At 42.3% G+C, this 25,791-nt stretch overlaps 1 protein-coding gene and 1 long non-coding RNA gene across 8 annotated transcripts in view; one reads left to right on the top strand and one right to left on the bottom strand.

Moving 5' to 3' along the window:
* Nucleotides 1-223: 223 nt before the first annotated feature.
* LOC146424268 (uncharacterized) lies at nt 224-5,980 on the bottom strand. Of its 3 annotated transcripts, XR_014847034.1 has the most exons (6): nt 4,402-5,980; nt 3,643-3,840; nt 2,704-2,820; nt 2,284-2,571; nt 559-1,284; nt 224-318 (listed from the first exon to the last, which is right to left on the bottom strand). It is a non-coding gene; the product is annotated as an uncharacterized LOC146424268 (long non-coding RNA). The 3 variants fall into 3 exon arrangements; XR_014847032.1 differs by having other exon boundaries at nt 224-1,284; XR_014847033.1 differs by lacking the exon at nt 3,643-3,840 and having other exon boundaries at nt 224-1,284.
* Nucleotides 5,969-25,791, top strand: part of CAST (calpastatin) — a 50,681-nt gene continuing 30,858 nt past the window's right edge. For 4 of the 5 annotated variants that reach the window (XM_085043400.1, XM_085043397.1, XM_085043398.1 and 1 more), the window contains exons 1-3: nt 5,969-6,123; nt 10,941-11,006; nt 17,895-17,966. In XM_085043400.1, coding sequence (XP_084899526.1) covers nt 6,082-6,123; nt 10,941-11,006; nt 17,895-17,966 — 180 coding nt within the window. In that variant the 5' untranslated portion in view covers nt 5,969-6,081. Of the gene's footprint in view, nt 6,124-6,171; nt 6,329-10,940; nt 11,007-17,894; nt 17,967-25,791 lie in introns of those variants that run through there. The other variant, XM_085043399.1, reaches the window with a different exon arrangement.

The raw sequence follows: 25,791 nt of genomic DNA, 5'->3' as shown, positions 1-25,791 counted from the left end.
TTCCAAGAAATCCCAGCTCCTTGTTTTCATACATTTCTGAAATTACAAATAATTTACTGCGAAGCGGTGTTGCAATTTCTCATAAAACATTCCTGTGCCAGTCTGTCCTTACTTCGGCTTCCTTTGTGTTGTTTTGACTGGAAGTTGTGCTTCTTAAGAGGCACCAAGTGTGGTATTAACCTAAGAAAAGACCTGTGAAACTTAGTCTGTAGGGAGCCACGCCTACGATGGAGAAGAACTTGATCCCTGCAACTGAGAAAACATCTGAAGAGGGAAGTAATGGAAGATCAGTGGATAGAATGGCTTCAGGGATGCAGGCTGTAAGCAAATACAGGGTTGTTAATGCAGCTCTTAACATGTTAATGTCACTTTCAGATGAGGCTCCAGTTAACCAAGTTAAACACAGGATGAACCAGATGCTGACAAGGCTGATAAATGCTCCACATCCACCAACCCCCAGCCAATCTGCAATTATTAAGCAGACAGAGCCCAACATTGTAATTTTCCTCCATCTCAACAGGAATTTCTTGTTTGCCAGAGGTTTTGTCCTTTTCATACCATGTCATAAATGCAGAAGGAAACACTATGAAAGTGCTCTTGTAATTACTGACATCTTCTTTCACAGGCAACTGCTGAAAGAATATGAGAAGAATCACAGAATCACAAAACAATTTAAGTTGGAAAAGACCCCTGAGATCATCGAGTCCAACTGTTAAGCCAGCGCTGCCAAGCCCAGCACTAAGCCATGTCCCCAAGTGCTACATTTATATTTCTTTTAAATCCTGACAGTGACTCCACCCCTGCCCTGCATCACTCTCCAAACAACACAGGATCAGGGAAGAATTTTCAAACCCTAGGAGGAAGCAAAAGAGATATTTTGCTGTCCTGGCAAAAGAGAATTTTGTGTTTTGTAACAACCAGCAGTGTTGAGTACTCTTCCAGAAGTACAGTCTTGAAAAGCCCCAAGGAACAACTGCAAAAGTGACCATCTTTGCTTTGTATTAAAGGGTCATGGTCACTGCACGCTGCTTCTGTCACTGACAGCTACAGGTGATAACCATCTACAGGCTGATACTCTGGATAACCTTTGCAAAGGCTGAGTGGAGGCAGATAGAAGAGATATTTTCCTCACATTCCTAGCCCTGGATGATCTCCAAGGTTTCTGTCAAAATTCTGTCTTATGTTAACATTTTGTTGTGCAACTTCAGTGAAGATTTATTATACTTATCAGTGTTGTTTTGAGTTTTTCTTCTTCATTGTTTAGTCATTAGTCTTTTATTCTACCTGTGAATCATGAGAACATTGGTTAGTGATACATTGCATTACATCATATACTTGTACCAAATAGTTGCAAGATATTTATGTATGGATGTATATGCACACTATATTTAAAGTGGTTGAGTATTAGCTTTAATTTTGCTTTTGGATTCATTATAAACTATACTTTAATCTGGCTTGGACTTCTGCAACCTTGATTTCCCATTGCATCTGTGTACGAGTAAGATAGTGAGGAAAAGAAACTACTAACCCAAGCACAAGCAAGCAGAAATGTGATGACATGTCAAACCTTTTCTTCATCACTCTGGGATCAAAAGTCACCCACTGCATCTTTGCAAACCAAGGCAGACAATTCTTAACTTGTTTTACTGGATGCATTTCAGAAAACCGCAACTATTTTTTGCAACCCTTCCTCCGGGAAACCTCTCTTAATAAATAATTTCAGCTGGAGAAGGCTACTGCCCTGAGGGGAGGATTGTTCACCTTGATGATTAAGGATAAGTGCACTGTGGCTCTGGAGGGAATGCTATCAGTCTCAAGCAAATCACTGTTTCGGTAGCAAATGGAGATTAAGGGAGAAAACATCCAAGGAGTACATGGAATTTTTAATCTCTTGCATGGATTTTATGATTTGACACAGATAAAAGCATTTTCCAAAAATCTGCTCATTGACAAGGTAAGCTCTACTTAAAACCTATGTGTTTTATTTTGTCAGCATGGATTTCTATTGATTTTTAAACCCTTAGTGTATAAAGTATAAGTATAAAGTTTAAAGTATATTTCTAAATACACAAGGCTTTTCTGTCTCACCTCTCATAGAGCTCACCCATCTGCAATTTCTACCTACAGACTACTCTAACCCTACAGTTTAAGAAACCTGGACAAATGGTATTGTAATTCTCATCAGTCTAAATCTTTACAAATCAGGCTTATAAAAATCAATGGGGCATAGTTCATATATTTTTCTGTAATTCCATCATTTAGTTTACACCTGAGAGAATGTACCTCGTCTTGGGAGAGTTCTTTTCAGATAAAACCAGCAGACAGATGTGAGCTGCAGGCTGGCCACTCCTGCATAGCTGCAATGTTTGACATTCACTGGGGCAACGCCTCACTCATCGTGCTGCTCTTCCTTTTGGACTCACTTCGGGGTCATAACCTTGTCTGTATCCAGTCCAGAAAAATGCCTGTGGTTTGCTAAAAGCTTAATTTATAGTGTGGTCTCAAGTTAGCTACCTTGAATTTCTGCTGACTCCCAAAACTGACAGCAATGTTTGGCTTCCCCAGCAGAAACTGTGGAGAGAAGAGAGAACTAAACACCCAAATTTGGCCTCACAAATTAATTAATTTCAAATTAATTTTGAAATGGTTTTGGTTTTTAATTAACGTTAAGCTCAATGTTTAGGGAATTACAAAATATCAAACCCCAAGGAAGACTCTAATTTTCTCTTGGTTGGTGTCAAAGTTTATGTCTTCTGTCTGAGGTGAAGAAATCTCCATTCAGCAGTGGAATGGAGTCCAGGAGGAAATCTTCAGACCCCACTAAATGAACAGAGGACATACCATTTAAATGACAAGAGATGCTTATAACATGTGCAAAAATGTACGTATCCATAGATACAAAAAGAAACCTTCCTCTTCAATAGTAAGGATTGGAATTATTGCTTTCTAGAGCAAGGATGTTATCAAACTACTCTTATCAATAAACAGAATTTCCACAACTTAAAATTCCAATTTTCATTTACTGAACAAGCTGTGAACAAAAACAGTAGAAGAAGAAATGAAATGTACTTGTCTGTCTTTGTACTTGTGGGTGTGTTAAAACAGGGTGTGACTGAATGCATCAGAATAAAAAGAAAAAAAAGTAAATCCTGATGGTTTTGGGTTTCAGAGGAAGACAACAGAACAAAAACTTGTGATGCATTTCTTTGTAAACCACAGGAAGAGGAGGAAAGAGATTAAAAAACCTATTTGTTTAACTAGTTCCTATACTTACTGTAGACTTCTTTTAAACTACCCTAGATAAAAATCCAGTTACACAAGAGATTTTGTACTTTATTTTGTAGATTTTGTGAATGACTCATAAGCTTGCAGTCATACCATTATGCAAGTTATATTAATAAAATATGTATGCTTGGCAAAAATTTCATCCCATCCTGCCAGAATTTCGAGCACCTTTTTATTGGGAGGCATTTGACGTCAACTGGTGCCCTTTGGAGATAAGGCATGGTCTGTGATTCTTCATTCCAATTTTAGACTCCTAATACCTTGAATTACATGGAAATGGATCCATGACTATTAGAAGTGCACAAACTCTTTTTTGAATACCTGTCCACATCACACATTATTGCAGTAAAGAACAACCTTTGTGTTCCTTTGTGTTCCACCTGCTCTTTTTCCAGCCAATACACATTGAAAAACATGGTGTTTGTGCTGTCCATCCTCTCTTGCACCTGCTTCTGATCATCCCTTTGCAGAAGTCTGTCGCCAATGCCACGTAAAATCTCAGCAAGCCTCAGCGGATTTGTTCACTTGCAGATGCTCTGAAGGAATAAGTAGAAACTGTGACAGAAAACACAGTGTGATTTTGATACCACATACTTGTATGCTGCTGCAAGCTGCAAGGAAAACTTATTTTTTCCTAATTAAAGATAATAAGTGTCAGACTGACTTGGATAATTACTAGCAACTGCTCCACTCAAATACCCAAATCTTTACCCAAATGAGTAAACTGCTGGAATGGTGTTTAGGCCTGCAGTATTAAAAAAGATGACTCAGGCTGACTTCTGTCAGATGAACAAGAACCTGCTTTTCCATCCCCAGGTAAATGTGTGCAGCCTACATCCTTTACCTATAAAAGTAATTTCAACCTGTTGAAAATAAACTTAGGCAGAAATTGCCAATAAACAATGGTTTCTTGAAGCCACAGCAAGCTAGAGGAGTCTTGTAATAGCAAAAACAATGCTAAGCCCTTGGCCCTAAAGGAAAATTTCCTTGCAAGGCTGGATGGAGCCCAGTCAGTTTACAAAACATTGCAACAGCTGCAGGAACTGGGGCAAGCGTCTGGGCAGCTCCCCTCCTTCCTGCAGCAGCGTTCAAACCTCGTTTATAAACTGAACCTACCAGCAGAGCTGGAACTGATGATGTGCTTCTGGGCCAGCAGAACCCTGAATGCCCGGCATGATACAGGCTGACATCACCAAGGGTTTCATGGATTATTGCTCTGTTCCTGTGCAACTCCACCACTCCAATTACTGTCAGCTGCAGCTGTTTGTCATCAGCCACGTCGCAGTGAGATGGGTGACACTTCCTGAGGGCTCCCTGGAGCACTCTGCCAGCAGGGAGGGTCTGCTGCCTGCAGCTTGAGGAATGCAGCACAATCTGTTAGACCTGTCAGAGTGACCCCAGGTAAACCTGCAAACAGCAGCCTCATGTAGAAGCCGTGCATTAAACATGGCCTTTGCCTCCACCTCCTCTGGAGCACCTTGCCTAGGTGTCACAGGCCGAAACACTTCAGACACCAGACATAAATCTCCATGGATCTAATCAGAAAGGAAAAGCAGGGGTACCTTTAGGCAGACTCATCTGAACATTCCCTCCCTCTCTGCAATTAAAGCCATTTCCCAAGACCTTGAGGGGAGACCTCACCCACTTGTCTCCTGTCTGACAGTCAAGGGCATAGGTACTAATTGGGTTTACAGGCTTCCTACCATGCAGATTATCCTACTGCCTCTTCTCCAAGGAAGCAGGTGATGAGTACTCCCCAAAGACTGGGACACTTTTCCTTCCTTCTGCTGATAGACAGGGCCTCCTGATGCAAGAATGTGTCCAGGACCTGCTGCAGTTACCTCTTCTGAGTAGTGCAACTCATCCAACATCTGTTCCACCCATCCAAGCTGAACCTGGGGTTCCCTGGCACCCCAAACGCTGACTTCCTTTGCTGTGCACAACCTGGCAAGACAAAGTCAGCAAACTTCCCATTTCTGCACACAGCCATCTGTGTTTTCCATTTTATAACCTGAGCTGCAACAAATCCCCTGGATGTGAGGGTTAACACCACACCAACCCACAGAATCCCTGACCAACTTCCAAACCAAGCGTGTTTGCATGGTGGGAGTGAGTTCATCCCAAGGTGATGACCAAACCTGAAGCCAGAGGAGAAGCTGGGGTGGCACAGCTGTAGGGGAGCTGGCACAGGAGCCAGAGGCTGGTGGAAGGGTCAGGATGCCAAGGCTGGAGGGAGGCTGTGGAACAGGGGCTCTGAAATTGGAGGGAAGCTGTCAAAGGAGCCAGAGGCTGGGGAAGGAGGCTGTCACAGGAACAGGGGTGCCGAAGCTGGAGGGAAGCTGGCAGAGGAGCCAGAGGCCGGTGGAGGAGCCGAGTGTCGGAGCAGCCCCAAGCACCCTCCGCCCGGCTCTATCCCGGGGAAAGAAGCCGTGAAGGGCAGGATCCACGCCGGGAGCTGCCATGGAGGCTGGAGCTCGCCCAGGGTCGGCTATCCACACCCAAGCGCTTTTCCAAGGGCAATGACTTTCGTGAGGGGAAAAAAAGTGTGTGCGCGGAAAGTGCCTGCGCTCTATTCCCCCCTCCTCAAACCACGCTATTTTAAAGAAAAGCCACTCTCGCTCCAGCTGCGCACCGTCCCGCCACAGGCTCCCCGCTCCCTCCCCGCCCCTCACGCCGGACCCGCGGCCCCCCTGGTTCCCCCGTCCCGGCTCGGCCCCGGCAGGAAGGGGAGGGACCGCAGGCCGCTCCAGCCGCCCCTGGAGCCGGGAGCCCTCGCTCCTTTTCCCCGGGATCGGCATGTCGGCGCCCGGGCCGGGGAGGCAGCCGCTGCCCGCGGCGGTAAGGCGGGCTCGGGGACGCGGGGAGGGGTGTGAGGAGGGCGGCGAGGCCTCTCCGCGCTGCCCCGGGCGCTCCGCGGCCCAGGTAGGGGAGCGGCCCCGGCCGGGCACCGCCCTCAGCGCGTCCCGGGCCGGGCAGTGCCGGCAGGGCGGGCAGCAGGAGCAGCAGCAGCACCATGGCTTTCGCTCGCTGGTGGTACGCCGTGGTGAGTGAGTGTGGGGGAAAGCCCCCTGTGGGGAGCCGGGAGCAGCCCGGGAGCGGCTGGCGGGGTGGGGAGGGCGGGATGCTGCTGCCGCTCCCCGGCGTTCGGGATGGAGAAGGGGTAAGGAAAGGGGGTTGTGGTGTGGCTGGAGGCACGACAGCGCTTTCTTTAAAAGAAAACCCCAGTGCTTCGGGGCAGGTGGAAGTGCGGTGCGCTCCGGCCGTCCCTCCGCATCCCATCCGCTGTCAGAAAGCGGCACTGAAAAAACCCCAGTGGTTTCGGGTGCTTTTGGGTGTTTTTCGTCGTCTCCCGAACAACGCAGGTGACGAAACCGCAGCAGAGCGCGGCGATTGGCGGCGTAAGGCAGGATTTTGTGTGAGGCTGTTGCTCTTTTGGGAAAAACTGCGCTGCGCCTTTTTCCAGGGGCGCGATTTTCACCACAGGTGGGTGGTGGTGCCGCGATGAGCCTTGCCAGATCCTCCCTGAGCAAACCACAGCTCTCTGATGGACTTGGGTCGCTGCTCATTACTGTGACGAAGACGCGACTGCTTTACAAGGCTTCAGAAAGCCTTTAGGAAAGTTTTATGGCTTATTAGTCATAGGAGGAAACAGTTGGTCTCTCTGTGGAGTAGTGAAAAAAAAAGTTTGCATTCTGTTGAAGTTTTGTAGAAAGTATATGTTGTGAAAGGCGGCTTTCAGAGAAAACATCAATTTAATGTATTTCCTAAATATATGCTCAGGTAGATGAAATCTCTTGAAGTCATAACTGTAGATTCAAGTTGCTCCATGTAGCTTGGCTCAGTGTTTAGCAGTGTTTTCAAGTATCTGTCATTGTGTCAAGTCAAGTCAGTGTGGTGGAGGTGACACAAAATCCTGGGAATAGCAGCATTAAGTGATGAAATGGATGTTAAAGGCCTCGTTAGCTCTGTGTCACTGCATCCAGGGTGAGAAAAGATGCTAAGATGTGACTACCTGAGATCAGGTAATAAAACTACTCCTACTTCTGCTCTTTTGGAAACCCATGGTTGTAGTTGTTGGCACTTATGGGCCTCCACATGGGACTGGAGTCCTCTCCTGTGCGTGTGATTCACACTGGGGAGGTAGGAGAGGCAGAAAAGGTGGGCGAGAGGAACAAACACAAAGGAGGTTCAGGTGATTCAGATCTAGGAAGGGTTTTATTGGCTGCTGTATTTAAAGCAGATTGGCTTGGATGCAATAGGAATCTGGGTTTCACCTTTCAATTCCTTACCTGGCTTGATGGTAGCTCCCCTGGCATCTCTTTGCATCTGACAGTTTCCTGAGCAGTGTCCCAGATCTCTGTCTTCCTCCCAGTCAATGTTGAGACCTATGGTCACATTCCCATCTCCTTTAATATCTGTAATCCAGAGTTGGTTGACTTCATCTGAGAATCTTGCAAGACTTTACTTCTCACCCCATTACTGCATGTCCTCTGAGATGCTGTGCAATGGCCTTACAGCAAAGGCTTGTTAATGCCTTCTAAGTCTCCTGAGGTTTAGACAGAATTTCTTGGAAGCAAAGCCTTTAGCAAGGGGTTGGATTTTTGCACACAAAGGTGTCTATTCAGTTGTTAGTAATTTGCTCTGTGCTTTTTCACCAGCTAATTTCTAGTTTGTGAATGCTGTTTGAGTCAGAAGTTAAAGGTGTGTCTTAAAACAATAGCATGATGACATTTTTGTGCGCTTTAGAACAGGATGAAGATCTCAGGATAAACTTTCTTGTTTGTGACACTTATGTATTTTTGTGAACATGTGATTATGGGTAGGCTTCTGTGGGCTTTTTTTAGTTAGTAAAGTCAGAAAATATTTTCGGCCAGCTTAAAAGCTAACAGGAATTGTTAGCTCGTGAGTTAAGCTAGAAATGTAACTTCAGCTACACACAAACTGTTGGTGTGAGAGAGCTGGAGCTGCTCTGATTCACTGGCTTGGTTATGAATATGTATCTTTGGCACTGTAAGGAAAGATGAGCAGGAAAAGGAAAAAGTGCTCAAAGAAAAAAGTCAGCTTGTCATCACAAGTTGTAAATATTAGGGAGCAGTGCATGTACACTGTCCCACAAAACCTGAGCTTAACCTTCTTACTAAGCAGATTGATTTACTGCCTTTATTTTATTTGCTTTTTTTTTTTTTTTTTTTTTTACTAGAGGGTTCAAAGCTTGAAAATACAGATAAGAAAAGAGCTGTTGAAGAGCATTTTTGAGACAGGGTCCTTCATCATACCTTGTGCATCAGCTGTTCAGGGAATCAGCATGGTTTTCTCAGGTGTATTGTGAAGCTGTGCTTTCCAAGGTTACCTCTTCAGGACTTTCCTGCAAGGCAAACTGCAGACTTTCCACCGGCTGCTTTATTATCTGAGGCCAGAGATTGAGTATCACGGCTCTGTGTGTACACAGTGCATTACTCAACTTACTGGGAAAAAAAAAAACAAACCAAAACTACTTTGGTCTGACCATATGTGCTTTGTTCCCTCAGTTGGAATAAACATATTTGGCCTCTGAGTCAAAGTCTCTTTATTACTGATGCTGTTTGGCATAACCTTCTGGAGGGAAGATGTCATACTTTTAATGTCTCTCTGACTTGAGTTTAGGGCATAGCAAAGTTGTGGTACTTGTCCTGGTACTTTGCGTATCCTCTCTGGGCAGAGAAGCTGCCCTGGGGTCCCTCAGGGATGGAGTTGTTCTGCCTGAGGGGTGTTGAGGGAATCCTGCCAGTCCCCTTCCATATCTCCCTCTTCATAGCCCTGGGTCTGGGTGCCCTTTTGGTGCTATGGTCTTGTCTGCTGTGGGTTTCTGTGGTATGAAGATGAGGAGGTGGACTTACAGGGAAGAATGGTAACTCTGAATTCAGCCGTGGTAAAGATCTGGCATACTCAGGAGGAAGTAAGTATTTAGTTCCTACATTCATTGACTTGATTTACTAAAAGGAAAAAAAAAACTAAAGAGACCCTACACTTCAATTGGTATTGCTGCTGTTAAAGCTATGTCTGAATTTGAAGAGGAAAATGAACAAAAGCAATTAAAGGCTTTGATAGCTAGATTCAGGGTAGCTGGAGCATTTTGATGCTGGGGGTATCCATACAAGAAGAGAGCCCAATCAACAGTGTTCTGCTTTAGCTCCTGAGCCTTATCCAGTGCTGGCTCTGAAATTCCTGTTCTGTCAGACACAGCACACTCACTGACGTTGCTCTTACTGATATGTGTGTGATCTGCTTTTATTGTAGCAGTAAAAAGCACAGATAGCTGGGTAAATTGTGTCTGACTGTAAGTGCTATTATGGAGCAGTGAATCAATTAATCTCTTACCTGAATAGACAATCCTATGGGGCTTGCTTTTCCTCTAAAGGGGCACAATTGGAGTATGAGTGTAGCATTTCCAATTTTAAAACTTGTCAAGTATCTTAGTCATAACCAAAACTCATTTTAAAAACTTGAATTGTTAGAGGCTGTCGAAAACAATTATTGAAATTTTTGTTGCTATAGCATTTTTTTCAGCCTGCATTTTCTCCTGCTGATGTGCTGGAACTGATTCCTGTTGAAGAGAGTGCAGTGATACATGGATCATTACTTTCTCCCTATAGCCATGTAAAGAAAAATCTGCAGGAACTCATTACTTAGTGGATTAGCAGGCTTTACCTCCTGCTATTTAGTCCTGAAAACAGAAGGGAATAAATGGGTCTTGAATCATCTCCTGTCTTTACTTAACAAAACAAACCAGACGTGAATCCTCCCTCCCAGATGTCTCAGTTGCTGTGGGAAGTTACTCTAGCTGAGATACTACAGAGTAGCTATGTTATGTTGCCTTTTCTATTAATTTCTAGCTTTTTGATTTTATTATTTTTGAAAAAGATTTTTTCAGGGACCGTATTCACCACTTTTCAGGGATGCAGTTACAACATGTGCTGGATGCCAGTGTGTGTGCTGAGCAAACTGTGTCTTTCTGTACTTTGCTGCACAGCTGGGTTTATACACCAGGTTAGGTGAAAGGAAGAGGTTTGGAGTCTTGGAGGAGATAAAAGATGCAGGAGGTTCAGGGATCCTGGAAGAACTGTATTTTCTAAAGTGCACCTGTGCCTAAACTGTTGGAGCAATTGTTCTTTTTCTGTATCAGCACCAGAATTACAGCAGTCATGGTTACAGCTTTCTTTCAGGTAAGTAGCGCTGGGCATAACAAGCATTTCAGTATGTCTGAGGGAAGTTGAGATGTTGGAGTGGGTTGCACACATCATGTTGGTCTCTCTGAGAGCTGTTCAGTTTCTGCTGAAGCCTGTGCTTCTGACATTTCCAAAACAAGTATTGGAGAGTGGTTTGCTGCTGAGGGATGAGTGATAAGCTGAATATCTTCCAGAGCTTTCCACAAGAACAGTCATGTAACAGTTACATGACTGCCCTAAGAGTCCTGACCTTGTGACTGATTTCTCTTGAAGTTATCCAGCAGGCCATTTAGAAATCCTGTCCTTTAGCGAGAAGAAAAACTTAGTGTTCCCTTTTGTCAAAATGTGGTAGCAGAAAAGAATCATCCTTGCACTAAAAATTTTGAGAATTTCTCTGTGTAGAAGACATGACTTAAGATCTTAATGGCTGCACATTTTCTCTGTTTACAGCATGGTGACAAGAAGGAAAATGGAGCTTCTTCCAAGTCGGGAGAGAAAAAAGCAGAAGTGGGAGAGGTAAATTCAAGTGTTTGAACATATTAAGAAGAAAAGTTGGTAATGAATTTCCTCCTATACAGACTTTTGCCTTTTGATAGCAGAGTGGTAGTTTTTGGGCAATTAACTGGTGACTCCATTCAGTCATTATTCATTCCAGGAATGGTTTTTTTTGTCTTGTGGTGCTGAGCAGCCTACTGGAAATAATTTTTTTGCTCTGTTCATATTTTCCCTAATACTTCACATTGTTATCTGGAAGTTACCTTAGTGGAGTGTCTGCTGTGCAATTCCAGTACAGTGTGGGACACATCTGATGGCCCTGGTTTTGCAGTTGCCCAGAAGTACAGGTGAAGTGAGTGCACTGTGATGCTTTCCACCTGATGCTTCATCCCTAGCAGAAGCTGTGTGGGAAATAACTTTGCCTAAGCCTGTTTGACTGCACTGCAAATCAGGACCAGTGAATGCTTTTATTACAGTCCTCTGAAGTAGATGATTTAAGCAATTGCTTTTCTTTCCTGTCCAGAAAGCAAGGACGGTTTCTCTAGCCTGAGAACATGTTCCTCCTTTCCTTTTTAGACAGTTTGTTTTTTTCACAAATACCATTGTGCATTTGTACATTCTTGGTTTAATGCCATATTGTTTGACTGCACATTGTTCTTCTTAGTCGAGAAGTGCTGACATTTTTGTGGGAAGGATGGAAGTAGAGGCCTGTTGTTCGGGCTTCTGGGGTTAATGTGTCTGACCTCTCATCTGTTTCCAGCAAAACAAGACTCTTGCTAAAGTTTATTGTCCGGATACTTGTGCTTTTTGAGTCCTTAGAATACTGTATGTATGTTTCCTTTTGTGAATTTCTTTGTATGTTTTACTTTTTCCATCCACTCTGCATTGCTTAAAAGTGGAAATAGATCAAAACCCTCTTTCACATACCCACTGAGGGGCATTAACTCCACTGTGACTCATGCTGACCTCCAAAACACTCTGATTTGTTAAGCAGTTGAGGAAGCAACACAAAATCTTTGCACAACTTTCCCAAGAGTCTGCAATGTTACATTTTTGTTTAAAAGTCAGAGATAATTGCTACAGTCTTCCATTTTTGAAGCAGAAATTTATAATCTAAGTATAGAGAGTTAATGGGCAGCATTGTCTAGAATATTGAGTTTGTTCACCTGCCTGCATAGAAAAGGTTTGATGTTATGAAAATTACAAGAAAATATGAAGGTCTTCGAAGAGTTCATATCCGTACTGAATGGAAAACAGTAACATCCAGTGTGGTTGTTGTTTAACTAAAAATAGCAGCAAACAACTCTGTCTCTCGAGTTCTTTAGGTATAGTATCCTGAAGGAGTGAGAGAGAGAGAGCAGAGCTTTGAAAAGCAGTGGTAGGAAAGGCCTGACACTGGTTTGAGTGGGAGATGCCAATCAGCCATGGCATCAAGGGGAATTCAAAATGAATACCGTTAGGGTATAGAACAGGCTTCTTAAGCCTTTCTTCTTGGAGGCTTAAAAGTGGACTGAAGAAAACACAGCAGGTTTTACTGTAGATAGAAACCTGTTTGGTAAGACATGGACTTGGACAGAAGGGACAGAATTGCAAGACCATGGTTGACAGGGCCATGTTGTCCTTGGAAAGATTGATCTCCATCACTTTGTAACCTAAAGATATTAGCAAAGGAAAGATATGTCATACTTGTTTGCATCATTTCAGGAGTGCTGTTCAAGCATTTAAGTCTAGACAGGATGGGTGATCTGCTTGCACAGGAAGGGTCAGGTTTGGGTTAAGATTCACCCAATCTGTCAGTCTCATGATGAGCAGCTGAGTGTGTATCTGTGCATGGTGCCTTGTAGAAACAGGTAAAAGATGTCCTGGAGAGTTCAGTACTTTAGAATAGTAATTGAAAAAAAAAAGGCAGTTCTTCATCAGTATAAATGTCAGTAAAAGTGTGTGTTATGTTGTGTTGGGCACTGCTCCAGGACAAAGGCCCAAATCACAGGGATCCATCTTAAATCTTCATGTCTTGGTTGTTAGAGCCTTACATTTATTGAATTCACATTTCAGGGAGAAAGAAACCCTGAAAATGTCTTGAAAATCTAGATCAACTTTACTGAAATGTTTTCATTTCTTGTGGGTGTGTGTATGGGGAGTGTTAACAGGAAAGAAATGGTAGTTGTTGGAATTGCTGGTTGCTCATACACTTGAAGCTGTGGCATATTTCTGCAGCTGGGATGCACCTGCCACACAGTAAAAGTGATTTATGTGCTTCAGTTTTCCCATATCTGTCTCTCTGTGCTCTCATTGTGATGTGACATCGTGGTCCTGAGCCAATGTGTTTGCAGCATAGTGTATGAAATAGTAAATTTCCTTTCTCTCCCTTGCCTCCTGGTGTTCCAAGGCTTTTAGCAATTTGTTAGCATGTGAGGGACAGCTGGTGTGGTTTTATTTTATCCTTCATCTTGACGTTGTCTTCAGCTTACGTGTGTGTGCACCTTTCTGTGAGTTTCAGATCACTTCCACTTTTGAGGCCACTGGGGCACTAGTGCTCTAGAAGCTCTTGAATGCTAAAATATAAATGCATGCAAGAGCAGATGGGACAAAATCACTAAAGAAATACCCAAGGTGGTTCATAAAATACACTGAAGTTAAGAAGTATTTTGCCCATAAATTGGTTGAGTCTGCAAGAGTATTTAGAAGAAATATTAACATGGACCTGAACTGTTGATATTTCTTCTAAATACTCTTGCTCTGCATCACTGGTTTTGTTTTCTATCTGCTGTTGACTACTGCTAGAGACAGGGAAATGATAAAAATGAAACTCATCCAAACTCAGGAAGGCAGGTCCTGCACTGTAATGATGTGCATGGTCTTGCTGTCCTATTCTTGCACCCCATGTCCAGCCAGTGCTGCCGGTCAGAGGGCTGCCCTTGGGGCACAGTGTGTTCTGCTAATAACCACGTGAAATTCACAAGAGCAGTGCAGAACAAGTGCTCACATTGTGAGTGGCTGTGCTCTGAATCTCCCCTGCTCTGAGTGGATCCATGTTAATAATATGGAAAGACCTGTTCTCTTTTTACTATCACAGAGGGAAATACCAAGGAGAGATTCTGTGTCTGTGTAAAAGCCCAGCCCATGGCTGCTGTCTGGATGTCAAAATGTGATGTTAAAAAGGAAGACAGAGCCATATATTCTAGGAACTGGAAGCCCCAACTTAGAGTGAGGCCATATTATACCAGGTATGGTGTGAAACAGGACCCTTTCTGATGTGTCCTGGGATTCTGAGTTTTCTTTACAGCACTGTAGGCAGAATCAGTGCTGCTTGCTCAGCTCATTGTGCTTTACTTATTTGGAAATACACTCTTTACTTTGAAAGGATGACACTGATGATTGGTGCTAAAGCATCTCTATCCTTTTAGAATTGATTATTTGCTCTGAAATCAGTGTGTCTGTGATACTTTTTAATCCGGATACTTGCCACTTAGGATTCCTTATCCGGAAAACGCATTAATGCCGAGTGAAGGCCTTATGACTTGTGACAATCTGCTAGGGTGCCCACTGCTGGTCTGAGTTGTGGAAGTGCATGGGTAGCTTTTACCTGTAGTGTTTGTGAGGTTTCTTTCTACTTTGATACCAAAGAATTTATTTGTAAGTCCATTGTTTGTTTTCTTTCCCCCTCATGCCCCACCTTGGGCACTGGCACAGGGGAGTGTGGCTTTAATCTGTCCTCAGTGGAGAAATTGAAGGGTTCTGAGAAGCACAGCACCAGCTTCTTTGTCTGTCTCTCCTTTTCTGTTTTGGTGCTTCTTTTGGATAAAATGCCAAAATTAATTGAAAAATAACATTATTGCAGTTAAATTTTGCTACTCTCTGAGAGCTGTTACAATGTAAGTCTCTGCCTTCAGAAGGAATACAGGGCAATTGCTGATTGAGCTGTTCTCAAATGGAAGATTGATAGGGGGAGGCTGAAATGCTGCTCATTTTGTCAAATGTCAAAAGCATTATCAGAATAGAGATTGCACATTTTTGCTTCTTGTGGTTTTTTTGCTTAGAACAAGTGTACTGTATTCATTCTTATTGCAATGAACAGTTGAATGTTGTAGTCCAAAATGAGCACTTAGTCCACATTTCTGGACACCAGTCTTGATACATGTCTTCCACTGGAAAATCTGCTTATCAGAGGGATGTATATTTCATCTCCCCTTTATTAAACCTTTAGAATTAATATTCCACTCTGAAACAGTGTTCTGTCTTTTTGAAATGACTGCTAATAATGAAGAGTAGATTATAAGTACCTGTATGTCACAGCTTTTATTCCTTCACTCACAATTCTTTACAGCCTCATGATTCTTTAAATTAGTTTAATGAAGAAGTTGTGCTTTGGTAATTCGTTGTCTATGTTATTATCAGGTTTGGGAGCAAGATGTGAGTATGGCTGCAAGGTAATTCTTCAGCTGTTTGTCAGCCCAAGTCTGTCACAGAAGAAAAATACTCTTCCACTTCTTGGAGGGGGAGAAGATGGGAGCAGCTCTGATGTATTTGTCAATAAAGGGTGTCCGAGCTGGTTTGCCTGGAGGGAACATCTTGGGAAACACCATAACATCCTTATTTTAATAAGAGTGAAAGAAGGATGAACCTAATAGAATGATGTGGCCAGTCTTTCTGCTTTTACAAATTGATTAAGGGGTGCACACCAAGAAATTACTGTTGAGAAATTAATCTGGTAACCGAAATATGTATTAGTCCATCTGTTGTGGTCAGTATTCACTAAGTAATACTCATTTGATCTGGTGGCTTAACTTTCCACAGAGCTTATTTTCAGGTAGTCTTTCTCTGTTCCAGAGGAGAATGTATTTGTTAATTTTTCTTCTCTCTCTCCTATCTTTATCTTTTATCACTGTTTGGCTTACCACCAAACAAATATTTGCTTTAACTTTTTTTTTTAGTTCTTCTAAGAATTCATTGTTCTAAGTAATTCATACTTCTAAGACTATGAATTTAGTTTATTAGCACAAATTCATACCCTGGACAAGTATTTATTTCACTCTGTTGTTTGTGGTTTTGGGGGCAGGGGGCTTCTCTTTATTTGTTTGGTTTTGTTGTTGTTTTCCGGGGTTGGATTTTTTGTTTGGTTTTTTGGTGTGGTTTTGGGGTGTTTTGTTTCTGGGTTTTGGTGTGGTTTTTTCTTCTTTTTTTTTTCCTTTTTTTTTCTTTTTTTTCTTTTTTTTTGTTTGTTCAGCTTTTTTAAAAATTATTTTTAATTTTCTTTGGTTTTCTTGTTTTTTGAGGGTTTTTTTGTAGCTCAGACTTGGTGGGAGTGGCGAAAGCTACCCTTGTGCTGAAATTTTTGAGTATGTTGTTTGGTATCATAAAGACTCCCTTCTCTAAAACAGTACTTTATGGATTTGCAGAATTCTTTCAGATCATCACAGTTCTGTTAGACATAGGCTTTGGTACCACAGGTAAATCCTGAGCACCATGAACCTGAGCCAAAGGCTGAGCATGAGGTGGCAGTCGAGGTCTGTGGTGCTGAAGGTGTGCCCACAATGCTGTTTGCTCTTCAGAATATTGCTCTTATTTTTGGCTATTCTTTTATGGTGACTCTTTTTTCTTTTTCTTTTTCTTTTTCTTTTTCTTTTTCTTTTTCTTTTTCTTTTTCTTTTTCTTTTTCTTTTTCTTTTTCTTTTTCTTTTTCTTTTTCTTTTTCTTTTTCTTTTTCTTTTTCTTTTTCTTTCCTCTTTGAAAAGGGGAGGCTAGCACTTCAGACTTCATACTACTTGGACTACTTAATTAAAAGTTGAAGGATTTGTGGATAATGCTTATTACAGAGTCTTCAGTGCACTGTGTCAGAGACAAAGCCTGAGGCATTCTGCCTCTCAGTTCTGTCTCTACAAAATTGCAATGCATCACACCTCCATCACCAGCGTTCAGGATTATTACCAGCTGAGCTGGAGCATTGCTTCCTCCTTAAAGGGAATCAAAAATGTTGATTGTAGCAAGGGTTGAAGAGTATTTGGAAGGAGACTGTGAAGTCTTACTGGGATGTCACTGTTTGCAGTGTGAGCAGTACTAAGTGTGACACCAATGACCCTTTTTTTCAGTTGATTCCAGATTTGGGCCATATTTTGGTCATGTTGCCTTTGTGTACACGGCCACAGTGGGTGGCCACTGCCCCATCTCTGGAGGTGGCTGTTGAATGTGCATCTTTGTTTGCTCCAGGCGATCTCCAGTTTTTCAAGCTAAATCAGAACGAGAACAGGAGGTGGAATTACCGTGGTGGAAGAGGTCTCTGGATCTCCCAGTCTGTTGCAAATCTGGTGTCCATTGAAAACTGGTGCTTCTGAATTTGCTGGTTGAATCTCTGGTCCTTCTGCAGCGTGCCCTGCTTTGCAGAGCAGTTGAAATGTGAAAGCTTTAACTGTGTTGTGAATCTTATTCTTCTTAGAAAAACTCTTAATTTTACCCTCAGCTTTGTATCTTTACTTCCCTGCCTGAGGATGTTACCTTCTGGGTAGTCATTCACATTCTGTCTGAACAACAATAGCTTTCCCCTCTTATTTTCATGATACTTTTTACAAGATTACTGTAACTTTAATTATTAACTTAAAATGGAGTCGCTCTGCCACAGGAAACAACACAGATTTATGTATCCTCCATAAAAACACTGAAAAAGAACTCAGCCCATTCTGGGTGTGCACATCTCTGGACTCTGAAATGTGCCTGTGTGAGTTAAGTTACGAAGGAGAATTCATGTTTTGATGACTTGCCTTGCAAAAATGTTCTAATGGCATTTTAAGTGCACTTTTTCTTTTTTTTAATACTTTGGGTTTGGTTGTTTTTTTTTTTTTTTACAGTTTTGTTTGGTTTTTCTTTTTCTCCATCAACATTTCTGACCTCCATTATGTTTTTTTATTTTTGTAGAAGACACAAGCAAGTGCTAATGTCAGCCAGCCCCCCAAAACAGAGACAAGTGGAGCATCTGCTACTGCTAAGGTAATACATACTTAAGGAAATGGTCTTTTTTTACAAGTGAAGAGGATGTGGTATGACTCCATCCCCTGCAGTGGGATAGAAAACAGGTTTTTTGCCAGCATTTAACACCACAAGGGTGCTCTTCATGACTTGCTAGAAATTGTAGTTAGTTGAAATGAAAAGGGAGCACATCTTAGCAGAATGCCAGTATTGACATCATGTGGGAAACAGGGTAACAGTCTCCCCTTTCACTTTGTTAAGTCTCCCAGTTATTTTAAAGAATCTTAGCCCCACTGATATCAGTGGCAACCTGCATTTGACTTTTTGGGGGTCTGTGGTTCTTTTTTCACCCTGAGGCGTGTGTATTTTGTGGGTTCTGTTTACTTGGTGGAACCTGGTGAATTTGAAGCACTGGCAGCTTGTCTTTGCCTTCATTGCCTCTGGAGCAGTTCAGCTGAACATACAAGAGGCATTTTAAATCTGAGTTGCAAAGGAGTGCAGGTGATACTCTCTGAGGAGGAACAGGGTGCTCAAGGTCTTGCAGGATATTGAAAGAAGGGTTTGAAAATACTCTTGCTGAGGTGCATGATTGCCACAGATGAGTAAAATGCAGATCAGCCAAGAGAGGCAACAGTATGTTTTATTAAGATAAGTAAATATTTCTGACAGTTTGATGGAATTCACTGAAGTTTGACAGTGAAGTTTAACTCCAGCTGCAGTTCAGGGAGAGCTCAGTTTGGGCCTATTTTGATGGCAGTATTCAAGAGTGAGGTAGCTGGGTGCTAGTCAGTAGCAGAGACAAAATTGTCATTGTTTAGCTGTGGGTCCATGTTCTGTTCTTCGGTTACCCTGAATTTTCTGGGTTTCAAAAGCACATTTTGGGTATATTTCTCAACCCACCTTCACTCCCATGTGTGAGCCAGGGGTTTTCCAGCTGCTCAGTCCACACCCAAGATGTGAGGCTGGTCCTAAGTCAGGCTGAGAGGAATCCATTGATTCACTGCAGTGTTCCATGTCTGGAGAGAGCCCATTGTTTGAGGCATCCTAACAGCAGGAAGTGTTTCTGCTTTTGAAAGGGATTTTCTGTTTTCTTAATCAGTGCATTTTTCAAATAATACTCCTAAAGGTATCTGCTACCTATGCTACCTAAGTAATTTATTTTTCCTTTCTACTCAATGAGGGAGGAGACAAGGGTATAAATTCTGCTGTCCCTTTTTTCCAATTTTTTGTCTATCACTAAAGACAGCCCAGGTTTTTTTTTTTTTGTTTTTTTTGGATTTTTGTTTGTTTGGTTTGGTTTGGTTTGGTTTGTTTTGGTTTTTTTCTGTTCCTTGCACTTTGGCAGGGTTTTTCTCCTCCTAGCCAAACTAGATGTAGTTCTGCATCTGTAACCCATATCAGTCACCAGCTTCGGAGTCCCAGGGATGCTTGCATCTAATTTGCTGACTAACACATCTCTTAAGTCTTTTTTTTTCAGTGCATGTTTTTTCTATGATAAGTAGAAAGAACTTTAAGTGTGGAAGGCAATATCTGTACATGCTATTAAGCCTGAGAACTGGAAGGTAGTGTCATGAAAATAATGCAATGGAATTGCCAGGAATTGTTGTATCCTAGGTTATGACATCTTAGGTTGTATATTTTATCAGTCCTTGGTGTTTCTCCAGTTTCTGTGACATTCCATCATACTTATTGGTAAAGATTATTTACTATGAAAATACTCACCTCATAGTATCTAATATTGACTTTTAATCAATAGGTAATTTAAGTGCTGTCTTTTTAATTCCCTCTCAGCCATTTCTACCTTTTCTCACTTAGGCTAAATTTTCTGTTAATTATAACTTTTACTCTCAACAATCTTCTGTGATCTTCTAGCGTTATTTAAAATAGAGGAAAACTCAGAGATTTATTGTAGTTTTTGCCACCCATACATTTTTTCCAGCCATTTGTCTAGCTGTATTCTTCTCCACCTTTGTTTTTTATTTTTTAACAGGAATTTTACAGGAAAAGAAGTATTTCTTGAAAGGCAAGACAGCCCTTTCTGTTTGCTGTGAAACCAGATCAAATCTGTCAGTACAATTAGAAATATTCCACCAGTTTTTTGGCCAATTTGGGACTGCTGTTTCTTCTGTTATTTATTTCTCCCTGATGTATCTTTAATAATTCTGTTGGTCAGTAATACTTACTTGTCTTTACTTATCCTAGATAAATATCTAAATCCTTACTAGAGGCAAGGGAGGTGGGATAGTTAAGTTGCTCCAGCTCACGCTGTTTATTTTTTCAACCTGTTCCTACTTTATGGTGAAATTATTTAGACTGAAGAGCCAAGAGGGGGTTTGCTGCCTCCACATCAGGCCTGAGTAATTTTTCCTTCAGCTAGTAAGTAACAATAACTGATGGCTTGTTTCTTCTGGGTTTTCTGACTTTAAGATGCAGGAACTCGTGTGTGTTGAAGGCTTGTCATTGTGTCATGCCTGAGTATGTGGGCAGTCTGATTGTCCAAGAGAGAACACTCAGCTGCCTGGCTTTGTTTTCATTGCACTGTCTATCAGAAATGCAGTTCTCTGTGCCTTGATTTTAGCCCTGTGCTCTCTGTTGTGTCACTCCCGAGTTCCTGGAATTGCAGGCAGTGGTTAATCACTGCCTCTGCTCAGTGTGTTCTTACAGAGATGTTATTTGGCTTCCTAAGTGTCCCTGTGCTACAAGTGCTGCCTCTCTTGCCTCCTGCTCTGCACTAAGGGCACTTAGCAACCTGGATGTGCCCAGTTTTTGCATGACTCAAATCTAAATTAATAATTTAGAGAGGTTCAACTGAAGCAGATGCTCTGGCTCCTTTGTATCTGTCACAAACCTCTCTTCCCTCTCTGGTGGGAGGGTCCTGTTTGACTGCTGCTGTGTAGTTTTCAGTGGGGTTTTCAGTGAGCACCTGCCTTGCCAGGTAAATGGAGTGCAAAGGGAGGTTCAGGTAAGGCTGTAATCATCAGGAATGTGTACTGGGTTGCCTAAGAGCAGGAGCCTCTTCCATGTACACACACTGACTGCCAAGGTGCACAAACCAGGTCATGGCTGCCAGGATTAGCAGGCAGCAGTGAGGAGGAAAAACTGAACTAACCTCCTTCCTCTGCAGAAGGTCCCCTGCCAGCACTGCTGTTTCCTTTTACAGCCTGTAATAAAGTTTTTGCCAGTGCCACAGCCATCAGGAAAGCCAATTTCCACCTCAATGTTCAATCATATCTATTAATAGAAGGCACAAATACTTGAACACAGCTGGATCCAGCCACCCTTCTGGGATCTTCGTGTTCTCATATGGTATTTCTTTTGATAACAGATGAAGTTTTGCTGCTTTTTATGTAGAAGATCTTTTGCATTGCTCTTAATGAGTAATTATTTTCTTTTTTTCTGGCTGGCTGCTGTAGCTTAGAGAAGTGAGAATCTTTTTATTAGTTACATGGACTATTCAAGCAGTGCTGGGAGAGCTCAACAACAGTGGAAATGCAGTAATAATTGTTTTTATTTCAGATTTTCAGATGAAGCTTCTTGACCTTAACGATTTAAGAAATTTAAGGTTAGTTACTTTCAGCTGGCACCCAAATTAACACTTTTTTAAAGGGGAATTCACTCTGCTTTCTTATGGAACAAACAGGAAAACAAGGAAAAAAGAAGAGCAGTTACTGAAAATCTTTGAGTGAAATCCCTACTATTTTTGCAGCAGACAAGTCTATTAGATTATAATCAAAAGTGGAACCTACTGTCAGTGTATTTACTGTTGGTGGGTTTTTTTCTGCCACACACCTTACTTAACTGTCAACAAATTCTAATTTTGTGAGTTTTGCAGTGCCACCTTATTGTGAAGGAAGGCATTACTGAGCAGAAGGCATCTGAAGTCACAATATTGGTTGGGAATGTCCACAGAAATGCATAAATTTATTCTTATGTTACCAGTCATATTATGAAGCTTGGAAAGGCTGTCTCTAAACTTTGAAGTTATTCGGAAAAATAATAATTCAAGTTATCTGGAGACTTCTTTTTGTGTTCTCCCTAGGGCAGGTGTGTGTCATGATGCACAGATTCACAGTTCATAGGTTTTCTGCAGCAGGACTGTGGCAATTCATGGGGCTGTTCCTGGAAGTTGCCTTTGGAGCTGTTGCCAGCACATACCCTCCACGTGAAAATCAGGAGGACTGTGCCTGTGTGGAGGACAGTGCTGGCTTTCTTGGTGGCAGAGACACACTAAAAATAGACCTAAACATCAAAAATTGGAAGCTGCTGGAGTACAGAAGGTGCCAAGAACTGGCTTTGTGTAAACATACAGGATTTGCAACTTTTAAAGCTGTGCAGTGGTCAAAATAGCAAAATCCTTTCACAAAAAAAAATTCTATAATTCATTCAGAAATTGGATATTTTCTTCATCAGTCTACAGGTGCTCTTCCCTTTCTACTTCCCTTCCAGAGCTGACTTGTTTCTTATTATTCCCTCAAGATAAAGGGCAGCATAGAGGGTATCACAAAAATATGGCTTGTTAGTGGTGCAGGGGCTTTTTCTTTAAGAAAATCAAACTGTCCCATACTACTACAAGTGTTGAAAATCCAATTATATAGCAAAAAAATAAATTGAGAGCAGATGACTATTGGTATTTCAAGAAGCACTTTTGAATTTCTTAATTAATACAGATTATTTGGATTTGTTATGCTTAAAAATATCCCTAGTCAGTCAAGTTTTGGTGGCCTTAAGTGGCCTAAACCATCTCAATTAGTTGGAATTAGTAACATCCATGTACTCAGAGAGTCTGGGTAATCAGTCCTAATTTAGGGACTGTAAACTTATTATAGGGATATTACTCTGCTCAGGGGAAATGAGTGGGTTCCTTCCCTTGACACCTGTGCTGAGAAATCAAAAGGTGGAAGGTAAACACTGCCTTTTGGATGCTGAATTAAGCTTCACCCCTGCTTTTGCTGCGTGGCTCTCTGTGCCAGCTCAGTGACAGCTGTCCCTGGTGGACCCTGGTCTACAAGTGACCCCGGAAGGAGGAGGAGGAGGGGTTTGGTGGCTGTGGCTCGGTGTGGAAGCCTTGAACCTGCTGGTCTGGGTGCCCTCCCCGTGCTGCTGGGTGGGGATTGCGTGGCTCAGCACTCGGGCTCGCCGAGGGCTTGGCTTGGCCAGCAGCTCCCGGAAACCGCAGCCACAGCCCCAGCGCCGGGGCGAGGAGCAGCCGTGTCCCTGCAGGAAACAGGAGCCACACATCTGCCGAGTGAGTTACCTATTCCTGCTGGGTTTGCTTTCCCAGTGCCTCTGCTTGAGGCTTGTTTGTGTTCGCGTTGTAGTTCCGTTTCTTTTTTTTTTATTCTCTCCCCGTTCGCCTTCTCCTCTGGGAATTTTGTGGGCTGACAGTGCAAGCTGCCAACTCCAGGGTTTTCTGGCGTGACTCTCCTGTCAGCAGACTTGAGGCATTCCAGAGCACTATGTACTTAATAAGCTTTTAAATTTACTTTAACATACTGGAAACTGCCTTTTCAGACATTGTGTAAAAACCACGTGACATGGCAGTTTGGAGCAGAGAGGGACAAGGAAGAGCGAGCTTTAAAAGCAGTGTCTAAGTTGGTCTGTATTTATATTTTTGTTTTTGGGTGGGGTTAGCAAGCAATTTTTTCCTTGCTCACGGCCCACACTCTTCTGGCTTCCAAGACCTGTGTGATTTATTTTGGTATACAAATGCAGAGCCTATATGCCTGTACAGAGTATTGCATAGTCAGGGTGTGGTGATCTGCAAGAGCAACTTCTTAGTTGAGCTATGCTCAGGTATCAGTAGTTTATTGCACTTAAAAGTGTATGACCTAAAAGATGCTGAAACATCTGACATAACAAACATATGGAAAAAAAGAATACTTTTCAATACACTGTATTCTTTCTGCAGTAGTAAAAATTAGGTAGGTAGGTAAGTGTTGCTTAAGGTCTGCCACTGTTTGATTACTTTTGGTAGTATTATCTCTCTTTTGGAGAAAGTGAAAGTAGTGCATTAAATAGCCCAGAATTTTTAAACATTGCAGATACCTCTGTTGAGTTCTTTTGGGATTTTGGGTTTTTTTTGGTTTTTTTTTTTGTTTCCTTTGAACAGTTAGATACATAGGATATGTAGAACTTGCAGAAAATTCTGTTTCTGATCATGGAGTTCCAGAAATGAGCTCCATGCCCAGTTTTTTCCTCACAGCTCTGGTTCTAGAGCTTTGCACCTTAGGCAGACACTCCCAGTTTGAATTCTGGGCAAAGCTGTGCTGCCCTGAAGGTGGTGGCTCTTGCAGAACAGGGAGTGGGGGTAGAGGAGAAACCTCTGTCTCCAGAAAGCCAGGGAACTGCTTTTTGACTGAGTTGGTCTCCAGTCTCTCCATTGTCACTATTTCCCCCTTTCTTTCCCTGAGAGGAGGAGGATGCCTTGTTCTTATTAACACTTTGGGGCTTTTTCCAGAGTCTCTTCTGCTGAAAGGAGAACCTGGCAGGGAGACAGGGAGGGTGGTGGCCTGGAGCACTCCTTGGAGCTCCTTAAGGCTCAGAAACCCTGCTGGTTTTATGGAAGAAGTCAGGTCTGTGCCTGCCTTTATGCTGTGCTCAGTACAAGTGCTGGAACCAACTAGAAAATTAACATTTTTGGTCCTCAGGAGGGAAGCCTCTGTGAGGCAGGACAAAACCTCACCAAGGTGGAGATTTTGTATTTTTTAATTGAACCATAATGCAGTCATTCCTCCAGGGCATTGCTGAAGGCCCTTCTGAAGTGATTATGAGTTGAGGACAATGCTGAAGCAAGAAGTGTCCCAGTCTGCCTCTTTTTAAGTGGGAATAATAAAACAATGTTGAGATTCTCTAAAATGAGTGAAGAATAAAGCCCAGTGACACACCACCACCACCCCTAGTTATGTAGTGTCACACTAAGATGATATTTTAATAGTGTGAAGTTCTATTAAGGTTCCTTGACTTGGTGGTTTTTATTTATTCTCCTGTGTTTTTCTCCATTCATTTCAGCAGCCATCATGACCATGTGTGTATCAGTTCATACAACTTCATGACTAATATTTTCTTTTTATTTTCTCTGCATTCTGGGGGTGAAAAATTATTTCAGAGTGCTGCTTACATTGGGTATTGCCTGGTTTGATTTTTGCAGTAGGAGTAATTGACTTCATAACCTTGGGGATTTTTAGCCTCAAGATGAAGTTGTCTTTGATGTAACTTTAGTGTCTTTTTAAACCCTCCTTTAGAGAATACTGCTTCTGTTTGTGACTTGCTGGTCCTGTTTGTAATTCCCCCTTTTCATGCCTGCCCTGCTGGGCAGGGTTTTGAGTGACACTGCAGACCAAGTGACACAAATCCTAGCTGAGCTCAGCAGCGTCGTGTGGCATGTGGCTGGCACCTAATCTCCTGTTCTCCTGGTGTTTACTTATCAGCATGCAGTTTGCTGCTGCAGATAACTGTGGACTGTTCTGGTGTGTGAAACAGCACACAGAAAATGGAAACAGTTGGCTGGAGAAGTTGCAGCCAAATGTTTAATGTTCACATGAGGTGAAACTGAAAAGAGGATTTTTGATCTGCCCACAAAAAAAAAAGGAGAGCTCGGCTGCAGTGACCAGCTCATACATTACTATAATCCTCTCCTGTGCAGAGTGGGAACCTGAGAAGAGGCTTGACAGGACTGGGGCACTGCTTCTAATATCTGAATATGACTGAATGAAAGTGAAATTTCAGTGCATGCCAGCCTGTAGAACTTACTGCCACAGATGTTCTACAAGAGGAGGTAATTGAAGAGCACACTTTAACGAGAAATAAGAATGGAGAGTTTAAAGCTGACTATTGATTTAATTTAAAA

This window comes from Lichenostomus cassidix, chromosome Z (genome assembly GCF_008360975.1).
Source record: "Lichenostomus cassidix isolate B80296 chromosome Z, HeHo_3.0, whole genome shotgun sequence".
Classification (NCBI taxonomy): Eukaryota; Metazoa; Chordata; class Aves; order Passeriformes; family Meliphagidae; genus Lichenostomus; species Lichenostomus cassidix.
The sequence above is the reverse complement of the archived record's forward strand: the minus strand, read 5'-3'. Positions and strand labels throughout refer to the sequence as shown.